General features: G+C 49.8%; 3 protein-coding genes across 4 annotated transcripts; 1 reads left to right on the top strand and 2 right to left on the bottom strand.

The window, feature by feature from the left end:
- Positions 1–678: 678 nt before the first annotated feature.
- Positions 679–3,322, bottom strand: LOC127766823 (uncharacterized). Of its 2 annotated transcripts, XM_052291981.1 has the most exons (6): positions 3,152–3,309; positions 3,009–3,063; positions 2,862–2,912; positions 1,895–1,986; positions 1,570–1,647; positions 679–1,169 (listed from the first exon to the last, which is right to left on the bottom strand). In XM_052291981.1, the coding sequence occupies exons 1-6, from the start codon at positions 3,205–3,207 to the stop codon at positions 1,016–1,018; spliced, it is 486 nt and encodes a 161-aa protein (XP_052147941.1). In that variant the 5' UTR covers positions 3,208–3,309; the 3' UTR covers positions 679–1,015. The 2 variants fall into 2 exon arrangements, with proteins under 2 accessions (XP_052147941.1, XP_052147949.1); XM_052291989.1 differs by lacking the exon at positions 1,570–1,647 and having other exon boundaries at positions 3,152–3,322.
- Positions 3,323–5,433: 2,111 nt separating this feature from the next.
- On the top strand, positions 5,434–8,278 carry LOC127764231 (protein SOSEKI 5-like). Its single transcript, XM_052289084.1, has 4 exons — positions 5,434–5,948; positions 6,066–6,135; positions 6,240–7,037; positions 7,858–8,278. Exons 1-4 carry the CDS (start codon positions 5,717–5,719, stop codon positions 8,000–8,002), a joined length of 1,245 nt encoding a protein of 414 aa, XP_052145044.1. The 5' UTR covers positions 5,434–5,716; the 3' UTR covers positions 8,003–8,278.
- Positions 8,279–8,582: 304 nt separating this feature from the next.
- On the bottom strand, positions 8,583–9,477 carry LOC127759946 (zinc finger protein ZAT12-like). Its single transcript, XM_052284159.1, has one exon. The coding sequence runs from the start codon at positions 9,408–9,410 to the stop codon at positions 8,871–8,873; it is 540 nt and encodes a 179-aa protein (XP_052140119.1). The 5' UTR covers positions 9,411–9,477; the 3' UTR covers positions 8,583–8,870.
- Positions 9,478–20,806: the final 11,329 nt, after the last annotated feature.

The raw sequence follows: 20,806 nt of genomic DNA, 5'->3' as shown, positions 1-20,806 counted from the left end.
AAGGAAAAAAACCATCTTCTTTGGTATTTTCTTATTGCAATTGTAGACTTGTTATGTCGCATTCTACTGTGAATCTGTTGGCAAAGTTTTGGTTTCTTTTCTTCTGGTTAGCTCTGAATTTTATTCTTCAGGTTACTTGTAGTTTCTGGGACAAGTTAATGACAACACGAATGCCTTAGCAAGATTTTCAACCAGCTGCCTCTTCCATGAGAAAAGGCAACTTGATGATGGAAGTTCGGTCGGCTACAGATCGATTCCAATCCAACCTCGCCGGCGACGGTTCCGAGAACAGCAGTCTCTGTGCGATGGGACAAACAGCAAACACCAAGGCGGGCGTAGCCGTCGCCCTCGACCTCGCCGGCGGACGGCGCTAGCACCGCGTCCTAGTCCGACCTCCCCGCTGGCGGCAGTGTGCGGCGGCCTGAGCTCTCCGGCGGCTGGCGCAGCACTGCTGTCCCTATCAATGAATGGGCTGGAGAGCAGGCAAAGACATTGCGTTGTGAGGCCTGAGACAAGTGACGAGACTGAAACGGTTGTTGCCGTCGGATGCGCAAGGAACGGCGATCCATGGTCGAACGTCCCTCTGACGTAGAATAAAGTACGTCAGAGGATCCGGACATGTAGGAAGTCAGTAGCTACAGTCTACAGAAAAGAAACATGTATACAGTGTACACACAATAGCCAGAACGAATAGCATCTAACCCAATCACGAATTGGCAAGGGGGACTCATATACATCAGCTATAGGAAATCCAGTACTCCACCGATATTCTTCCGGGAATAATACAGGTATGGATAATTCTGCATTTCATATCTCAATGAATGATTTGCAGTCATACATGATACACATCTCATGAGGGCATCAGGCTTTGTTAAAAGTAAGCAGCCAAGTTCAAATTATTCTATTGACAATATATCTCGTGACAAAACTCCTCCAAAATGACAAGCTGGTGCCTCATAGCCTAGTACAGAAAATTGAATACAGTCTCAAGGAACTCAACACATGAATATTATTTTCATAAGCCTTCTTTTCTAGAGCCCTCGCTGATTTTAGGTCCCGCCCACTGTTGGCTAGCACGAGACTTGGCCCAGGGATCAAGAGGAGACCGTTGAGGTGGCTGTGGTGTTGCAGGTTTGGCTTCTCGAAGTTCATTTTCCCTATCAACGAACCTGCAGATGAAGACAGTGAGTGACTTGGGCTGCAAAACAGCAAGTTATGATTTCTGGGAATTTGATATGATGATATATTTCTGGCACAGCCAGCTAAAACTCAGCATTTTAGAAAAAAAAAACTTTGCATGGTTTGAAGATGCTTTTAGCACGCTAGCTTCTTTCATTTAAAAAACACTGCATGATGCTGAATTTTATACTCAACCAGTCGATTGTTCCACGTGAAGCAGGGGCAAAAACAAGTCGGTGGCATGGTAGTAATTTTTTAATAGCAAACACAAAGTAAAAGTAAGCGAATAACAAAACTGACTAATTCCCCGCAAAAAAAAAAACTGACTAATAACCCAATGGAAAGGTCACTGATCAATTTTCCATTTTAAAAATCATAAGAGCAGCTTACTCAATGTATGCCATCGGTGCAGCATCACCAACTCGTATCCTAGTTCGCAATAGTCTGGTGTACCCACCAGCTCGGTTCCTAAATTCAAAAGGGACAAAAGAATCATTAGGATCGACCTAAAAATATTATGACCCTATGCTACCAGTACATAGCGTTCTAGTATTACAATTTTGTGATGCATAAAATCCTACACCTTTTAGATGCATTGTACAAAGACCATGGTAGGCATTTTACTTTATTCCTTATGTGAGATGCTAACATGACATATTTTTAAACAGTGGTAGAAACAAATCAAATTGATACACAACACATGAAGGAGTTTTACTTGTAACGGTAGGCTAGCTCTGTAAATAGCTTATGAACAACATCATCTCCCCGAACAAAAGCAGAAGCACGTCTTGCTGCATCCAATGTGCCCTATAATTTATGCAAATAAAAGATAAGTTTCTGGACGAATACCTTTAAGAATAGACTTAAATAAATCAATGCAACATTCCAGCCAGATCAAAAGACGTTTAAGGTAACATGCAGAATGGCACAATCACAGGAAGGCTTATGTAGCATCGACTCCAAAACAAGAAGACATCATTCAGATGGATCGCCTAGTATGTAACAGAAACTTGAGACAATTTATCAGACAACCAATCATTGATTAGCTATATGACTTGAACATTTCAACCATCTCATAACGAAGAGAGAAAATAAAATACAAAAGTAGAAAACTCATTTGAATCTGATTAAAACCACGATGTAAAACATTACTCACACCGTCCCAAAATATAAGCATTTCTAATTTTGTTCTTGATCAAGTGTATAGAGAAGAATATTAACATCTACTACCATGTCTAATAGGTAAAGTATGAAAATATATTTCATAATGGATCTAATGATACTCATTTGATATCGTGGATATTGTTGCTTTCTTTCTATAAGGTCAAACTTAGGATAGTTTGAGTTAGGACAAAATCAGAAATGATTATATTTCAAGATGGAGAGAGTAAATTGTTTCCATACTGCCATTCTTGTGAGGACACATCCCTACATCCCTCAATAGTCAATTCATCTCTTGTACGAAATTTAACAGTAAACAAAATGTCACGCTCATGGAACTAATCAAGTACTCATCCATGCTTACTAGTTACTCGTACTACAGAACTGTGTGCGCGGTTGTGCAAAAAAAAAAGCGGCAATCCAAAGCTCTACATAGGTTCATGGATGGCACTAAACAGTAATTTTTTTCAGGTTATAGTTCTATGGCAACAGGAGAATGTTTTACAGGTAGCAGTTTTTACCTCTTTCCCGAGCTGCACCATCTGATCCGCCTTGCGCCGCACCTCCTTCGCCTGGAATCAACCACGACTCCCAGCACATAAATCCGAGGCGCCCCCACTCTACAAGGTGTTCGACCAGATCCTAGGCGGAAAGGAGAGAGTACGTACCTTGGCGACGGTGGTCTCGATTCGCTCGTGCTTCACGAGCTGCGACACCATCGTCCTGCCGAACAGACATGTCCATGACTCCGACACACACAGAGAGATGCGGATCTCGCGCTCGAGAGAGAAGGATCGAGGCCAAATGGTACCTGAGCATGGATACTCGGTGGGCGGCGTGGCGGCCGAGCTTGCGGAACTTCCCCATGTCTGCGGCGGAGCAGAGCGACGAGCGGCGGCGGCGGCGAGGGTTGAGGGGTTTGGGAGGTGGAACTCGGTTCGGACCTGTCCACTCCGCTAGGTTTGTGCTCCCGCGCCGACGGCCTTTTCGGCCCAGTGGGCCTCACTAAACCCCCCCTCCTTCGTAGGCCCGTGAGCTTGTGGGCCAAGCGAAGCAAACACGAGAGATTCTAAAGGTCAAGCTATACAGGTCAGCGAAGCAGGCAGGACAAGCACAAAGGTCGTTTTGGTGAGCTCGACACGAGAAACACGCTAGTTCTACACCCGTATGTAGCACCGTACGTACTCCTATCGCCCGCGGCATTAGTATCTTTCTTGCGCTGGAACTATCATCCGTTATTACAGCTGTGCCTGACCAGCACAGGAGAAAGAATGATCTCTATGCTATGGACCAGCAGTGAAGCGTATGCGTATGCATGCTCAAATTCGTCGGCAAACTGCATGACGTGTTAAGGTGTTACGTTTGTTTGTTGTTCACGAATCGCTGATGATTTGTCGATCTGGGGCGCCTCTTGGCCTCGTGACCTAGACGTCTCATGTTTTCAACGCGCGCACTGGTCCCGATTCAATCCGCAGTGCCGTGCAGGCAGCCACAAGCCCACAACCCGCACAAGCTTCCAGCCCCCGTTTCACCTACGCACTGAGCCACTGACCGACCCGACCTAATACGTTCGGGGACATGTGCGACGAACCGATACGGACAGACGTCGACCTACGCAAATATTAAAAGGAGAACCTGTGCGTACGGTGTCGCTCGCTGCGCGCGTCTCGCTTCCGAATTCCGACACACCTCGGCTGCGTGACCGGATCGATTGCATACCTGACAGTAGGCACGCATGGCCTCAGACGAATCAGTAGAATCCGTACTGAATTACTGGTCCGGTAATCAGGAGTACTAGACGAGTAGTAGACCCCAGTAATCAGCAGGCTTCAATTACCGGGGCGCGGTAAAGAACAAAGCGCGAAGGCTGCGGCCGGGATCGAGACGCAGGAGCGCGGCATGTGAGTGAAAAGAAAACCGGCAGCGCGAGCTGAGACGCCGGCCGGCGCGGATCTCGACGCTCGCGGCGAGGTGTGGCGCTGGCGGTGGCGGGCACCCACCGCACCGCACCGCCCCCATCTCCGTGAGGCAAACGCAGCCTCCTCTCTCCACTCCGGTTTCGCGCGCGTACGCCGTGCTGTCTCGCTGTCCGCGCCATAGGCTACACACCCCCTCCATTTTGCCATCTCGTAGTCGGTGGAGCCTTCCCCCCTTGTCCTCCTCCGCTGCAAAACCCTGACGAAGCGAAACACCTCTCTCGCCTCTGCTTTCGCGTGCGATAGCGGCAGGCAGCCGTCTCGCCGACGCGTGGGGCCTCGCAGTGGTGGGTCACGCTGCTTAATGGCCCGTGTTAGGTTAACGCCCGGTGTTTGCCGCTGCTGTGTGTTAATCAGCAGGATGGTCCCTGTCACGTGGCTGGGATTAGTATCACTTGTCGCGTCGCTGATCTCTGTGCCATGGCAAAGCAAAGCACCAGGGCAGGGGAGGGGCAGGGAGTTTAATTGGGACTTGGAAGGAGGCCCAAATGGACAGGACAGGGATTGCAGCCTTCCCATGCACGCAAATGCTTCCAAATATTAATACTCGCAGCATCAGCGGGGAAACCCAACCCGTGCTCCAAGGCTTCACATGCACGGCTTATTTGTCTACGGACACATCAGGCATTAAGAGACAGCAATCAGATTAACAAACCATCCAGGACTTACAGTGCACTGGGAGTTGGACTCACAGAGCGTTAGCAAGAGTCTTAAGAGAGAGGGAGAAGTCCTCGATTGGCTCACTGACATACGGGCCCAGCGACTAGTCTTGGTCAGCGTCGCCGCGCCCCATACGTGTGGGCCTCGTTAGTCAAACGTTTTCGCTTAAAAGAACTGCTTTGGCAGCGCCGAACCAGCTGCCATTTCACCACCCTCTAGAGTCCCCCACAATAATTACCCACCCTTAATCCACTGGTCTCACCCCCACACTGCAAACACCTTAATTAGTACTACTACTAGTCAACATCACCGGTAATTAAGCTCTAGGTACCAGTACTTAACAATAGGACAGTCTACCATACATCAGTAGTGATACACAATGCAGCAGTGTGTTGACTTCAAGAACCTAAAGGAGAAAGCAACTAACCAGAGAGCTAGTGAAGCTTTTCTATTACTACAAATCCTCTGATATCGCTGCTCTCGCCTCCATCAACCCACACTCTGCCCCAGCTCTCTCACAGCTGAGCTGGTCCTGGCATCGTTTGAATGCCACTCATCACTGCATCCGCTGCGCCCTCCTTTGCACCTTCCCCTGTGTCGCACTCGCGCCCTTTAAGCGCTAGCTGCTGAGCGGTGACGACGACGCCTGCAGCCTTGCATTGCAGCTCGCTGCATATAGCTCAGGGATTTTTGCTGGGGGCAGCAGCAGCAGCCAGCAAGGGTAGGTTAGGTTGACGAAGATGGCAGTGGTGGTGGCTGGCAGCAGGGGGAAAGGGGAGCAGCAGCGGCTGCCGTGGCGAGAGGCGCAGCAGGAGGCGAGGTGCCCCGACATGGCGCCGCCGCGGCCGCCAAGGCCAAGGCCGGGGCCGGCGAGGGCCGCCGTCGTGTACTACCTCTCGAGGAACGGGCACCTCGAGCACCCGCATTTCATGGAGGTCGCCGTCGCCTCACCTGACGGGCTCTACCTCCGAGGTACGTGCGTGTGCTCAGCTTGATCGTCTCGTCGTCGCGCGTTTCGGTTTTTCTTTTGTTTTTGTTGCTGCATTCGCCGCCGTTCCGTGACGTCGTCGTCGTCGTTGCTGTGCGTAGATGTGATCGACCGGCTCGACGCGCTCAGAGGCAAGGGGATGGCGCGCATGTACTCGTGGGCGTCCAAAAGGTTAGTTTTGTTCACGAACTTGTTCTTGTTGTGGCTTGCTTGCCGGTGAGGTGCAAGCGAGCATTGGCCATGGGATCGTCCTCAATGTTGTGGCAATATTGCAGGAGCTACCGGAACGGGTTCGTGTGGCACGACCTGGCGGACGACGACTACATCTACCCGGTGGCTGGGCGAGAGTACGTGCTCAAGGGCACGGAGCGGCTGCACCCGATCCAGCTCCCGCTGCTCGACGCGGCCGCCGCGTCGTCCTGCTCCTCGGGCTCGCAGGAGACGGCCACGTCCTCGCCGCCCGGGTGGGAGAACGGCACCGGCGAGGCGCGCCAAAAGAAGGGCGCGGGAATAAACACGTCGGAGCTTTGTGAGTACAGGGTGTACAAGGCCGAGGACCCCGCCGCGGCGGCCGCGGACGCCGCGACGCAGACCGAGGACGGTTACCGCAGCAGCCGCGGTGGACACCAGAGACACGCCCAGCGCGCCGCGGCCGCGGCGGCGCAGGAGGAGCTGAGCAGAGAGGAGACGTCGCCGCCGACGGCGTCGACGAGCCCCGAGACGCTCGAGGCGCTGATCAAGGCGGACGGACGCGTCATGGCGGCCGTCACCGGCGGCGGGAGGACCAGGGCGTCGTCCGTGCTCATGCAGCTCATCTCGTGCGGGTCCGTCTCCGTCAAGAGCACGCTCGCCTCGCCGGTGATGGCTCGCACCGCCGCGCACTACCGTCCACGGCCACCGCGCCCACCTACACTCGCGTCGACCACCACCGAGATCCCGAACTACCGCCAAAAGATCGTCGAGGACAAGGAGTACTTCAGCGGTAGCCTCGTCGAGACGAAGCGCTCGTCGCCGGCCGACACGTCCCAAGACATTGCCGTTCTCCGGCGGTCATCCTCTTACAACGCCGACAGGTACACCAATCCATCCATAGCTGGTTAATTAGTCGCAAAACATCAATGCAAATCAATGTTCAACGCCAGTATCCAAATCGGTACGACCAGTTAGTTACCATGCCGTAGCAGTTTAGAACTCCATTTGGTTGGTTGAATGGTTGCCTCTAAATCTCTCGTAGAGTCGTATTGTAAGGAATAACACATGAACTGGTACTGTTGCATTGAACCATACTGCCGTGGCGGCAGTTAAGAATTGCTAGTGCGGCACTGAACTCCTCTGCAAATGCCATTGCTGTACATGCAAGATAGGAGGAGTAGTGTACCTGATTAGTGGTTGCGTTCATAAATGGAAGTAGGTCTCGCGGAGCTGTCTCGCACAGAGCCGACGGGATGAATGGGGAATGTCAGGGACGGGGCTTGAATTCTCGTCCCGCCCTAATTAATCCATGCGAGCCTTCATCGAAAAGCCTTGATTAGCTCGTTGAGAGCCATATCGCGTCAATGATAAGCCGCACTCAATCACGTGTGTGACGAGGTGAGGGATCGGAGTAACTAATGAATATGACGCGAGCTCCTAGCAGCAGTAGCACCAGCCTTTGTCAGCAATTTGAAGTCATTGAACTCTGCTTTAAGCGTGGTCCAGAGCCCTAACCCAGAACCTGATAACGTAGTTATCATCATATCTGCTGCTGCACGGCGCTCGCCGTTGCTTAAAAAGAACCCAATACTACTAGCCAGGCTAGCCTGCCTCTGTGTGGCGTCATGGAGTACGATGAGAATATGATGATGATGAGTTGGTGATATGATGGTATGCTATCTCTGCCTCGCGGCATGGCAGGGTGCAGAAGGTGGAGCCGTCGACGGAGGCCGTGGACATGCACGACAGATGCATCCCGCGGAGGCCCAGGGGCAAGAAGGACGGCGGCGCCTACCTCATCTCCGGCGGGAACGCGCAGTACGGGAGCAAAAGGCACGGGGGATGAGGAGTTTGGGCTTGGGTTCAGGCTTGCGCCGGTGTGGTGATCTCATACTACCTATTGTACGGGATGATAATTCCGAAATTTATACTCCTATATGTTAGCCATTAATTATGTTCTGTATATGCCTCTAGTGACTAGCCTCTGACCACTGTCTGGTGTCTTGGGTTATATCATTTTCTGGAGAATGAATGCATCATTTATGTACTAAAGAACTATTTCTGGAGAGTGTGCAAGTAATCTATTAGGAATACAAGCACTGATCAAAATCTTGGACTTCTAGTGTATTGGGCTCGCGTCAGTGTTACATAGTCTAGCCCAAGTGACAAAATATGAGTTGGTGACTTGGGCTCACAGCCCACACGGTTTGTAATAGATCGGTTCACAGCCCAGACTAATACGATTGGACTTCTAGGAGGTCCAGATACGCCTGGAAATGTTGACCTCCTCCATGGAATGGAACCATGGATTAGCGTTTTCGCACTTTTTCCTCTCTGATCGACCGTTTCTTACTTTCTTGCGGGTTGGGAAAGAACACTTCCTATTACGATCATGGAAACAAGGATTTTTCAAGGATGCAAAACAATTGAAACAATAAGCTGTCAGTATATTTATACTAGTAAATTGGTATTTTACAAAGAATCAACCACAACCGACCAACTAATTAATCAACCTATTTGTAATTTTGTACAGAAGAGAACAAATGAATAGAATTCCTATCTTACAGTTAACAATCACTTGTTACAACTTACATGCTATGATCATCACGCTCCAAAATTTAGTTCTTTTTTTCGATCAAATTTGGTAAAGAATCCATCCACCATATCTATGTACAGACGCCAATTCAATTCACAAGTATATCTATCGATGCAACTTATACAAGAAGGTTAAGTAACTCAGGCTCCGAGCCGTCGCCGGCGTCCTCCAGCGGCGGGTAGTTCAGGTCCGGCATGGGCTCCGGCGGCTGCGGCACGGTGGCGCCGCCCGAGTCGTCGGCGTCCGCGAGCACGACGGTCGTCGTGCCCGTCTCGCCCCTGTGCCGGCGCATGTGGCCGCCGAGCGCCTGCCCCATGGAGAACTCGACCCCGCACACGGCGCACTCGTGGACGCGTGCCCTGTCCCTCTCGGCCGCCGCCGCCGCCGCCGCGGCGGGGTCGCTCAGCAGCTTCGCCTGCAGCCGCGTGTGGCTCGTCCGGTGCCCGCCCAGCGCCTGGAACGACGGGAACCGCTTGCTGCACGTCTTGCACTCGAACACCCCCTCCGCCGCCAGCGCCCTCCTGCCCGCCGGCGTCGACGACGACGACGTCGGCTGCGACGCCGACGCTGCAGGCGACGACAGCGAGAGCAGCGCGCTGGCGTGCACCCGTAGGCTCTCCATCTCCTTGCTCTCCGCTTCTTCTCTCGTGATTGTCATTACAACAAACCAAAGAATTCCAAGTAACTTTCTTTCGCTCTTAATGACGAGCTAAAAATTCCCTTCACGTTGGCGGACGTACTCGTTTTATATATAGAGAGTACGCGGTTAATATGCGCTAATGAGGTGTGATAGAGTCGTTCACGTCAAGGTTGGTGCGCGCGGGCGCCAAACTACTAACTAGAGCCAAGCAAGCAAGCCGCATGAGCGAGCGAGGTAGCGGTAGGCGGTAGCTAGCGCGCCAGGCTTGGCCACGAAGAAACGTGACGCGGTCGCGCTGCTCGCGTACGTGTGCATCACGTATGTGCACCCGTGGCGTGCCCCGACTCGGGTCGGAACGCAACGAAGCGCTCGGTCGCGCACAGATGGTTTATCGGTTGGGCTAAAAGTTTGCTTGCTTTTGCGCGCTTTCCAGAAGCCGATCATTCACAAGCCTCGTCAACTTCAGGAACTCGCTTCTGCAGCCGCCGTTTCAATTTTTTTTTAAAAAAAAAAATCTTCTCCTGGAGCTTCCGTTTTCGACTGGCTCCAACAGAGTGCAGGAGAATATATCAGCAAGTGGGAAACGGAAACGTTTGCCGCGACGTCACCTGGCAGTTGTGTGCGAGCGAAAAAGGAACACTACACTACTCTCCGTGTGCTCACGGGCAGGATACGGATATTCGTCACGAGTTGATGAGTATCCGTCCAGTCATCCCACTTGGCTGTCCATCTCGCTTAATCGTGTGCGTACATTGACCATCTATCTGGTAACTGTACGTACATATCTTGACGAATCGAAAGTGCACGCACTGGCCATTCCGTCACGTCAGTGGACGGTGCAACAAGTCGTCATGGACACCCGATCGAGCTAAGCTAGTGTATCGTGTACTGATAAATATTCGCGCGTTTGATCGTGGGAATAAATCTACTGGAAGAAAGGATAGTGTAGCGCGCGGCGGCCGTGTAGACCACGTCGGCGAGAGGAGCATGCGAACCGGCGAACCCGCGCGGCGGCGGACGTGACGCGTGCGGCGCCACGCACGGGGCGTGAGGCGTGTGGGACAACGACCACTTCGCCTGTACGTGTGGCGAGGCATATAAAATTCCGGAACGAATTGAAATTTAATTGTTCCTCCTGTTGTTTCAGTTGATTTTCTTTTTCCGCATACGTGTATTTCTTGTGCCGAAAGGCGAAAGCAGAATACTGCCAGTACATCCGGAAGCTATTTGATGGAGTGCGCTTCTCGCGTACCGGACGCGTGCTACTGCAAGTCGGCAAGGTAGTTACGGGTAGAGTGGGAGTATATACAATCCACTGGTAGAAGTCAACTTGGAGCTTTATCCAGAAACTGATGTGGATGTCAGTCATGCTGATGTGAGATACTACTACTAATGTCATCCCCAACCTAGATATACTCCCTCCATCCAAAAAAAAAAAAAGACAAACCCTAGTTTCCGTGCCCAACATTAAACCATCCGTCTTATTTAAAAAAAATTATGAAAAAAAATTAAAAAGACAAGTCATGCATAAAATATTAATCATGTTTTATGATCTAACAACAATGAAAATACGAATTATAAAAATTTCATATAAGACATACAGTCAAAGTTGGACACGGAAACCCAGGGTTTACCTTTTTTTTTTTGGGACGGAGGGAGTAGTGCTTTAGGCTGTGTTTAGATCCAAACTTCTAATTTTTTCCATCACCTCAACCTGTCATACACGGACACAGGTCGTTTGCAGTACTGCATGTGCAGTACTGCAGGGGATCTCAATTGGTCATACACACACAACTTTTCAGTCACATCGTATCAATTTCAATCCAAACTTCCAACTTTGGAAGGAACTAAACACAGCCTTAGTTTCCAACTTTTTCTTCAAATTTCAAACTTTTCCATCACATCAAAACTTTCCTACACACACAAACTTCCAACTTTTTTCTTCAAACTTTCAATTTAGTCAAACTTCCAATTTTGGCGTGGAACTAAACGCACCCCTAGGGCAAGTAGTTTTCATACTTGCTATATCATATAAGCACTATCGCCGTGTTTAGTTCCAAAATAATTCTTCAAACTTCCAACCTTTCTATCACATCAAAACTTTCTTATACACAAACTTCCAACTTTTCCATCACATTGTTCCAATTTCAACCAAACTTGGAATTTTGGTGTGAACTAAACACAACTTATGCATAGAAACTATATATCCAATGAATGATGTCTTCAGATTAAATTATTATCTAATTATCTCTCTTCTCTCTCCTTTTATCCACCGGCCTCATCTTTTCGCTTATGATTATGCTTATCAGCCAAAATTTGAATTTTCAACCTTAAATTTAGAGTTGATTTTGGAGTTTTTCCATCATAGTTTATTTTTCAGCCTTTGCTTTTAAATCGCTTAGAACATGTATATAAAAGTTTTATTCACATATTATTTTTTATTTGTAAATATGATGTTTGGCTTATTCCAACAAACAGCCAAACGATGGGGCTACACATATCCTTTTGTTTTCATTCTTGGTTACTGTGTAGAGATAGTTTCTTGTATAAAAAATAGTTTCTTTATTTTTTTATCTCTCTTCTTATTAATTCTTTTGCTACATGGACACTAGATGATAGGGAGATGATAGGGAGGGTTTGGGATCGCCTAATACTCGTATTCTGAAATTCTGGATGCTTAGCAACTGTGGTAGTGTGGTTGATAGGGCAGTTGGTACCAACTCTGCAGTAAGTACAGTCAAATCCAAAGAAGTAGGTAGGTACTGTACGAGAGAAGAGGGGAAACGATCAAAAGAAGGGAATGCTAACAAATATACTCCCATATGCTCTTTTTTTTTTTATTGGATGCCTATAGTGAAATCTGAATGCTTGACTTGCGAATGGATTTGGCCTTAAGCAATTCCAACAAGAACGGTGGATTTGATTTGTACTTTTTGTAGACCGGCCGTGGTTGAAAAAACAGACAGACTAGAGAGAAGACTGGACACTGGAAGATGCAGTGGAGACTGGAGGCAGACAGACGGCGGCGCGTATATGCAACAGCAAATCTTACTTACTCCAGCCATGATTTGTTTTTCATTGAAATCCAGCGATAGTTTGCCTGGCTTGAAAACAACATCATGTTACTTTTCATTTGTTCAAGTCTACATCCAGAACTCGAAATCCCTGTTTTTTTATGTGAGCTTTGAGATAAGGGCAGAAGCCAATTCTCGACAGTACTGCGGTCAACCTTCGCGCGGCTCACACGTGCAGCTTGAACAACCGCGTGAACGTATGTTGACATGGAATTCAAAACCCTCGCAAGAGGAACGTGGAAATTGAGCGATGAACATGACATGCTCTACTCAGTTTTTTTTTAAAAAGAGACATGCTCTACTCCAATAGAGAATAAAAAAGAGAAAAAAGAAGAAACGAGACGAAAAATTCATCAAGGTCGGTGGATTGATGGGCTGACGAGAAGGGACGAGGTTGGATTGGAAGCGTCAGGCCTAGTGGAAGAACGCACATCGGCAATGCTATAATGGGCTGTACTATCTCTCTCTCTCTCTCTCTCTCTCTCTCTTCGGGCCACACGTCATTCTTGGAATAAGTTCACTTTAGGTCCCTCTATTTGTCGTCCAGTCCGATTTTCGTCGCTTGACCGCAAAACCAGGTACGACCCGTCCCCCAACTTACGAAAATCAGGCAATTAAGGTCCCTCGGCAGTTTTGAAGGCGGTTTTGGTTGACGTGGCGCCTATGTGGCTTGTTTGACTAGGTATCCGTCCCACGTGGCATTGATGTGGCGCTTACGTGGTAATTATATCTCAGAAAAATAATAAAAATCTTGGCCCCACATGTCAACTGCACACAAAAAAAATTAAATGGTGGGGCCCACGTGGGCCCCATATGTTAGCCTCACTCCTCACTTCTTCCCTCTCCCTTCTCTCTCTTCTTCTCTTTCCCCTCCCTATCGCAGCGGACGACGCGGGTAAGCGGCGGAGCAGGCGAGTTCTGGCAGCGGCGGCGGGCATGGTCGGCGCCGCCCCCCGACCGGAGCGCCGCGGACAGCGCGGCGTAGGCGGTGGGTGACCGAAGAAGCGCGCGCGCAGGACGGTCGGAGTCGGCGAGCACAACAACGTCGGAATCGGCCGACGCGGAATCCTCGAGCTCTCCGACCCACATACACCCAGCCCCAATGGTGGTGGTGGTAGCAGTAGCACTGCGATTGCGCGCGTCCCCTTCCACCTCCCGATACAGCCACCGCCGGCCGGATACATCGATATATCCTAAGAAGCAATATAAACTAGCTAGCTTCGAGAGATCGATATTCAACAATGGCGTCAGCTCTGACCGCCTCTTCTGCAGTGCTCGTCGTCGTGGCCTCGGTGGCGACCCTCGCCGCCGCCGGCGCCAACGCGGCGACCTTCACCATCACTAACCGGTGCTCGTTCACGGTGTGGCCGGCGGCACGCAGCTGAGCCTGGGCCAGACGTGGACCTTCAGCTGCCGGCCGATTCCGACGTTGCGGCGCTCGCCGACTCCGACCGCCCGGCGCGCTCGCTTCTCCGTCACTCGCCGCGCTCCAACTCCAACTCCACTCACCTGCTTCGCCGCCCACCCGCGCCGTTCATGCCCAGGAAGGAGAGAGAGAGAGGGGAAAGGGAAGAAGAGAGAGAAGGGAGAGGGAAGAAGAGAGGGGTGAGGCTGACATGTAGGGCCCACATAGGCCCCACCATTTAAAAATTATTTTTTGTGTACAGCTGACATGTGGGGCCACACTTTTTATTATTTTCTAAGTTATAGTTGCCACATGAAGCGCCACGTCAATACCACGTGGGATGAAGAGCTAATCAAACAAGCCACGTAGGCGCCACGTCAGCCAAAACCGCCTTCAAAACCGCCGAGGGACCTCGTTTGCCCGGTTTTCGTAAATTGGGGGACGGGTCGTATCCGGTTTTGCGGTCAAAGGACGAAAATCACTGGGCGACAAATAGAGGGATCCAAAGTGAACTTATTCCCCATTCTCTTTGTTCAGCCCACAACGTTAAATGGGCTGAATTTATTCGGAGATGGCATATGGCAAATTCCTCATTCTCTTTGTTCAGCCCACAACGTTAAATGGGCTGAATTTATTCGGAGATGGCATATGGCAAAGGAATAGTTCACCTTGGGTCCCTCTATTTGTCGTCCAGTCTGATTTTCATCCCTTGACCACAAAACCGGGTACGACCCGTCCCCCAACTTACGAAAACCGGACAAACGAGGTCCCTCGGCGGTTATGAAGGCGGTTTTGGCTGACGTGGCGCCTACGTGGCTTGTTAGACTAGGTCTCCGTCTCACGTGGCATTGACGTGACGCTTACGTGGCAATTCAACCTGAAAAATAAATAAACCTTGTGGCGCCACGTGGGATGGAGACCTAGTCAAACAAGCCACGTAGGCACCACGTCAGCCAAAACCGCCTTCAAAACCACCGAGGGACCTCGTTTGCCCGGTTTTCATAAGTTGGGGGACGGATCGTACCCGGTTTTGCGGTCAAGGGACAAAAATCGGACTGGGCGACAAATAGAGGGACCCAAAGTGAACTTATTCCTCATTCTCTTTGTTCAGCCCACAACGTTAAATGGGCTGAATTTATTCGGAGATGGCATATGGCAAAGGAATAAGTTCACTTTGGGTCCCTCTATTTGTCGCCCAGTCTGATTTTCATCCCTTGAGCACAAAACTAGCTACGACCCGTCACCCAACTTACGAAAACCGGACAAACGAGGTCCCTCGACGGTTTTGAAGGCGGTTTAGGCTGACGTGGCGCCTATGTGGCTTGTTTGACTAGGTCTCCGTCCCACGTGGTATTGACGTGACGCTTACGTGGCAATTCAACCCGAAAAAAAATCCTTGTGGGACCCACATGTCAGTTTCACACCGAAATTATAAAAAAGGTGGGCCCACGTGGGCCCCACCTGTCATTCTCTCCCCTTTTCCTCCACCGCCCTTCGCCGCCCGCGCCCGCCGGCGGTTACCAACGACGCGACTCCATCCGCCGCAGCAGCCCAGCGACCGGCGGCGTCGCCTGCCTCCCTGACCCGCCGCGGCCACGAGTTAGTGCAAGCGCACCCGCCGTCCCGCCGCTCCCGCCGGTAAGGAGGTTCCCTTATTTCCATGTTGTATCAAAGAGAACCAGCAATGCTTCCTCCCTGCTCCCCGTGCCGGCCATGGCGACGGTCTCCTCTTCTTCCCTCTCGTTGCCTCCTCTCTCCTGGTCTTTATTCTTCACGATCTCTGTGTCCTTCATGGCATTCGTGATCTCTACAGTTGGCGTCTCCACCCGCTGTACATCCTCCACGCGGACCACGCCGCATTCTTGGCCACCTGATACGTCGACGCGTTTCGCCGGAGTCGCTGCCTCTCCTTTGCCGTCAACGGGAGCCTTGTCGCCATGCACGGTAACGGTGTTGCCACCGCCATCGCCGCCGTCGTCCGCCGTGACGACCTCCAAGTTCTCGAGTTCCTTCCGAGCCCATAGGAGTAGCTCATAGCCTCATACGCATATACGCCGGGTACAGACGGCCGCATGCATATGCGTCTTCGTATGAGCATATATATATGCATGCATGGAGATGACCAGCTATAGCCTCTAGCTAGCTTCTTGTTGGTTTGCCGCCAACAACATGTAGACATATATATTAGCCAAACATGTGTCTATGGCTGAGCATACTCAAATGTATATATGCCATTACGTGCATGACTCATGCATGAGTCATATTTAATTCATTAGCTTGCTTAGCACATTAGCGTTGTTAGCTGCCTAATTTACCTGCTTCCTGCAACCAGCCACTAACAAACAATATGCGAGCGCGGCGGAGAAGCGGCGGCGGGCGAGCGCAGCAGTAGGCAAAGCAGCGGAGGGCGAGCGCGGCGGCGGAGGGGCGGCGAGTGAGCACGGCCGCGGGCAGAGCAGCGGAGGGCGAGCTAGGCCGAAACGGAAGACAGTGGATGGGATGGGGAGCTCCCCCGTGCTCGGCCGCCACCACCGCCGTGCCCCAGCGGGTACCCCACGGCGCCGGCGACGAAGGCCTCGAGGCCGTCGATCGCGCCGTGAGCTTGGCGGGCAGGGACTCGACGAGGAGGACGAGGTCGTCGGCCTTGCCGAGGACGCGCTCGGTGGCCGGGAAGAGCACCGCCGTGATGTCCTGGACGACGAGAAGCTGCCTGTCCGTGAAGGCCAGCGTGGGACCCACCAGATGTCCCTAAAGACGGTGTGAAACTGACATGTGGGGCCCACGTGGGCCCCACCTTTTTTATAATTTCTGTGTGAAACTGACATGTGGGTCCCACAAGGTTTATTTATTTTTCGGGTTGAATTGCCACATTAGCGCCACGTCATTGCCACGTCGGACAGAGACCTAGTCAAACTAAACCACGTAAGCGCCACATCAGCCAAAACCGCCTTCGAAACCGCCAAGGGACTTGAGCTGCCTGTCCGTGAAGGCCAGCGTGGGGCCCACCAGATGTCCCTAAAGACGGTGTGAAACTGACATGTGGGGCCCACGTGAGCCCCACCTTTTTTTATAATTTCTGTGTGAAACTGACATGTGGGTCCCACAAGGTTTATTTATTTTTCGGGTTGAATTGCCACGTAAGCGCCACGTCATTGCCACGTCGGACAGAGACCTAGTCAAACTAAGCCACATAGGCGACACATCAGCCAAAACTGCCAAGGGACTTTGTTTGCCCGGTTTTCGTAAGTTGGGGGACGGGTCATATCCGGTTTTGCGGTCAAGAGACGAAAATCGGACTGAACGAGAAATAAAGGGACCCAAAGTGAACTTATTCCTATGGCAAATGCCCTTTTTGGCGGCCCGGGAACGGCAAGCTGACCTGTCACCATCCGAACTTTCTGAGCCGTTTGATCCGCCTTCCTCCATTCCGTGGCTCGCTCTTGTCATTGTCAATGCTCAGCAGGGTTACTACTGCTCTCTTGCGGCTATTCCGGGTCATTAATTTCCAAATGGAGCTAGTGCTGATTGTGTACCTATCTACCCCATCGTACAGCAAAGATGGGGTTTGGGATTGTTGGTATATGCCCTTAAGAAGATGTACCAATATGTACTCTTTTGGTGGGGGGGTACAGGCTATTGTTACCAGTCTTTGGTTGTAGCACCAACAGCAAGATGATGTATAAAGTTTTACATGTATAAATGTAACTGGGTATATACCAAATATTTTTTTTCTTTTGAACCCAAATTCTTTATCATTGCCACTTCACCCATACATCAATACGCCTCTAACGTGTAGGTTTCTTATGTCAGTGATCCATATCCCTTTAACTTTACATCACAAGAAAGACTTCTATTTTTTGATGTATACCTTTTGGTGCTAGCGCATCGTAGAACCCACCAAGAAATAAAAGAAACCTTCACGTGCGAGACAAGAGATAAAATGCTCTTTTTGGGCAATAATCCCTATTGCAACAACCCATCCATTTATTCAATTTTGTAGCCATGTGTGGAAGTGGAAATTGTTCGCTAATTTGTATACTTTCACGTGGTAGTATTGTTTTAGTGAATTGATATGTATTAATACTTCACGCCATTAATACATATCAATTAAAAAAATAGATAGATTGTACACTTCTCATTTATAAAGATAACTGTGCCGCCGCGTCAAAGATACACAAAGCTGCATCCTTCCTATTTGATAGTGTGACGGGGAAACTCACTAAGCACTCGGTGCAATGCAATAGACATGAAAAAAAAAAACTGACCACATATATTAATTGTAAAGGCATTTTATTTGTAAGGCAAACAAAGCCACGATACAATTAAAAATATTTTAGAGGCATATGTACCATATCAACATAATCAAATATCATAGTTGTTCAATGTTGCATAATCGGAATTGCTAAAAACTGTCGCAAGCTTTTTTAAAAAAACTTTCTAATATAACTCAATGTAACGATAATGTAATTACGCTATACTTACACTGAGTTACATCGATCAATGTAACTCAGTATAAATATAGTGTAATTACATTGTAATATCTATATAACTTAGTACAAACTACAAAGTTATATATTTTTTAATACTTATATATATATATATATATATATATATATATATTTTGTAGTTATGTAAAACTATATTATAACTATACTATAGTCAGATTTAAAAGATCACTTTAAAAATTTACGGCAGTTTTTAATAGTCATCTGCATAATTATATTAGTTGGACAACACTTTCTGCCACTAACTCTCATCACGTAGACATACGTATCCACAGCTAATGTTTTGGGATTTTTTTTTGGAATTGCTAAAACTCTGTCGACAGATCTTATCTCAAAATTTGCAAATTTTGGATCACTGGATATGCTTCACGATTCGTGCTCTTCTTCTCTAACTCCGGCGGCCACCTCTTCTTCTCCAACGCCGACGAACCCAAACTCCAGTAGAGGGCCGACGAATTAGGGTCCTGGGGTAGGGTGGGGGTGGGGGAGGGGGAGGGGGAGGAGGGGGGAGTTTGCCGGCTTTAGAGGGATGGCCGTGGGAGGCGGCAGCCCGGCGGTGGGCGGCGGATCGGGCGGGCGGCGAGGCGGCGGTGGCACTGCTGAAGCCGCGGGGCTGGAGGACGGCGGCGGGGGCAAAGCGGAAAGAGTGGTAGGACGAGGCGGCCGTCATGGCGTCCCGCCGCCGGCGACGGGGAAGACGACGGACAGCTCGCCGTCGCCGACTTGAGGCAAAGGAAAGGAGAGGGAGGGGGAGGGGGCCGGCCGGGGAGGGGGGGGGGGCTCGCCGGCGCCGTTGACACCTTTCGGCCAGCTGGCGAGGCAGGGCGGCGGTGGCAGAGGCGGGGGGGGGGGGGGGGGGGGGGGGGGGAGCGCTGAGGAGCAGCGGCGCGTGAGGAATCGGGAGAGGAGAGAGGATTTTTAGGGTTTGGTTGTCTGCACGAATCTTAAAGCAATCGGGTGGTCCAAAATTTGCAAGATTTGTGAGGGATTTTCTGTCAAATGATCCATAGACAGTCCCATTTTTTTTCTATCGCCAATCAGCTTGCTTAGCACCTATTCTTTTTTTTTTTTTTTTTTTTGCTGGGCCAGTTTAGCGCCTAATCGTCGACGGACGACGGGAATATCAGAGAACCGTATATCATTCCGTAACAAATCATCGTGGGGGCCGGGAATACCCAAAGATTCCGTGGTACGACCACCGCACGGACCGGCGACCAACCAGTAGCGTTTGTCCGGTCGACGAGGGCATGCGATGCGAGCGCCGCGGCGAGCCAGACTCGGCGATCGGACCCCGCCCCGTTTTGCCGAGTGATCGGCGGGCGAAGTCTAGATTGGCCGTGCAGTTTGGTGGCGGCCACCGACGGTGTCCCAACACCGTGGCGGTTCGCCACCTAGCCGATCGAGCCCCATAGCGACGCCGTGGGCCTCGTGGCCGGTGGCCGGTGGGCAAGCCGCACTACGAGGCACAGCGTCAACTGGGCAGACTGGCAGCTGTGGATCTGAATGTTTTTTCTCTGGAACTTAGCTGAAACGTAGAATTGTAGAACTTCGACTTGAAAAATCGTTGAAACCCCTGTGAAGCTTATTGTGAACTTGTTGTCTTGTTGATACCTTGCCAAACTTTCTGAAACCTGCTACTTTTTTCATTTGAGAACATTGAAACCTGCTACTTGTTCCAATGTTATCCTGCTGGCTAAGTGGCTAGCTCGTTGATCCCGATTCTCATCTGTCAATCAAAATTGGCACGTACTGACCGAAGTGGTAATATAGGTAGTCTTACAAGCAGAACAAGATTGACACGGGACGAAATGGAAAAACGCGAATGTTAATTAGGGAACGATCTAATATTAAATAATTAGAAAGATTGAGGCTTCGAATCCAGGTGGTCTAGCCCACCACCTTGTAGAACTAGCCGGAATACCCATGGACGTTTCTCTCACAGGATGTAATAGATAAGTTTCGATCAGTTGAGCTATAGCTGATAAGAACGTATAGAAATAAACAAGACAATTAAAGATATTTTATGGATTGTACTATTAGCGGTTTAAAACATGGCTAATGATAGGCCGGCCATGATAGGCCAACCAAATTTACTTAAGAGTGAGAAATATGTACAAATATACAAAGTTTTGACTTCAATAAGAAGCTATCGAAGTAAATGAAAGTTGTCACATGAGCAACCTCTCAAAAGAAAAATACACCGAGGGATTACTCTCTTATATATTTCTGAAAACCCCAACCTCCTTCCAAATCGCCACTTCCTCTTTATTTGAACCAAACATGAAACTTGTCGAGTGACGCTGGTTCTGAAACACACGCACATTTCTTTCCTTCCAAACCATCCAACGTCTAAAAAAAACATGGCTAAAGCTAAGTTTCAATTAAAATTTTGTGATTGATAACAAGCTGACAATTAAAGCTCGAAGTGTG

The sequence above is a fragment of the Oryza glaberrima genome, chromosome 1 (assembly GCF_000147395.1).
Source record: "Oryza glaberrima chromosome 1, OglaRS2, whole genome shotgun sequence".
NCBI lineage: Eukaryota > Viridiplantae > Streptophyta > Magnoliopsida > Poales > Poaceae > Oryza > Oryza glaberrima.
Note: the sequence above shows the minus strand (reverse complement) of the source record. Positions and strands in the feature narration are given on the sequence as shown.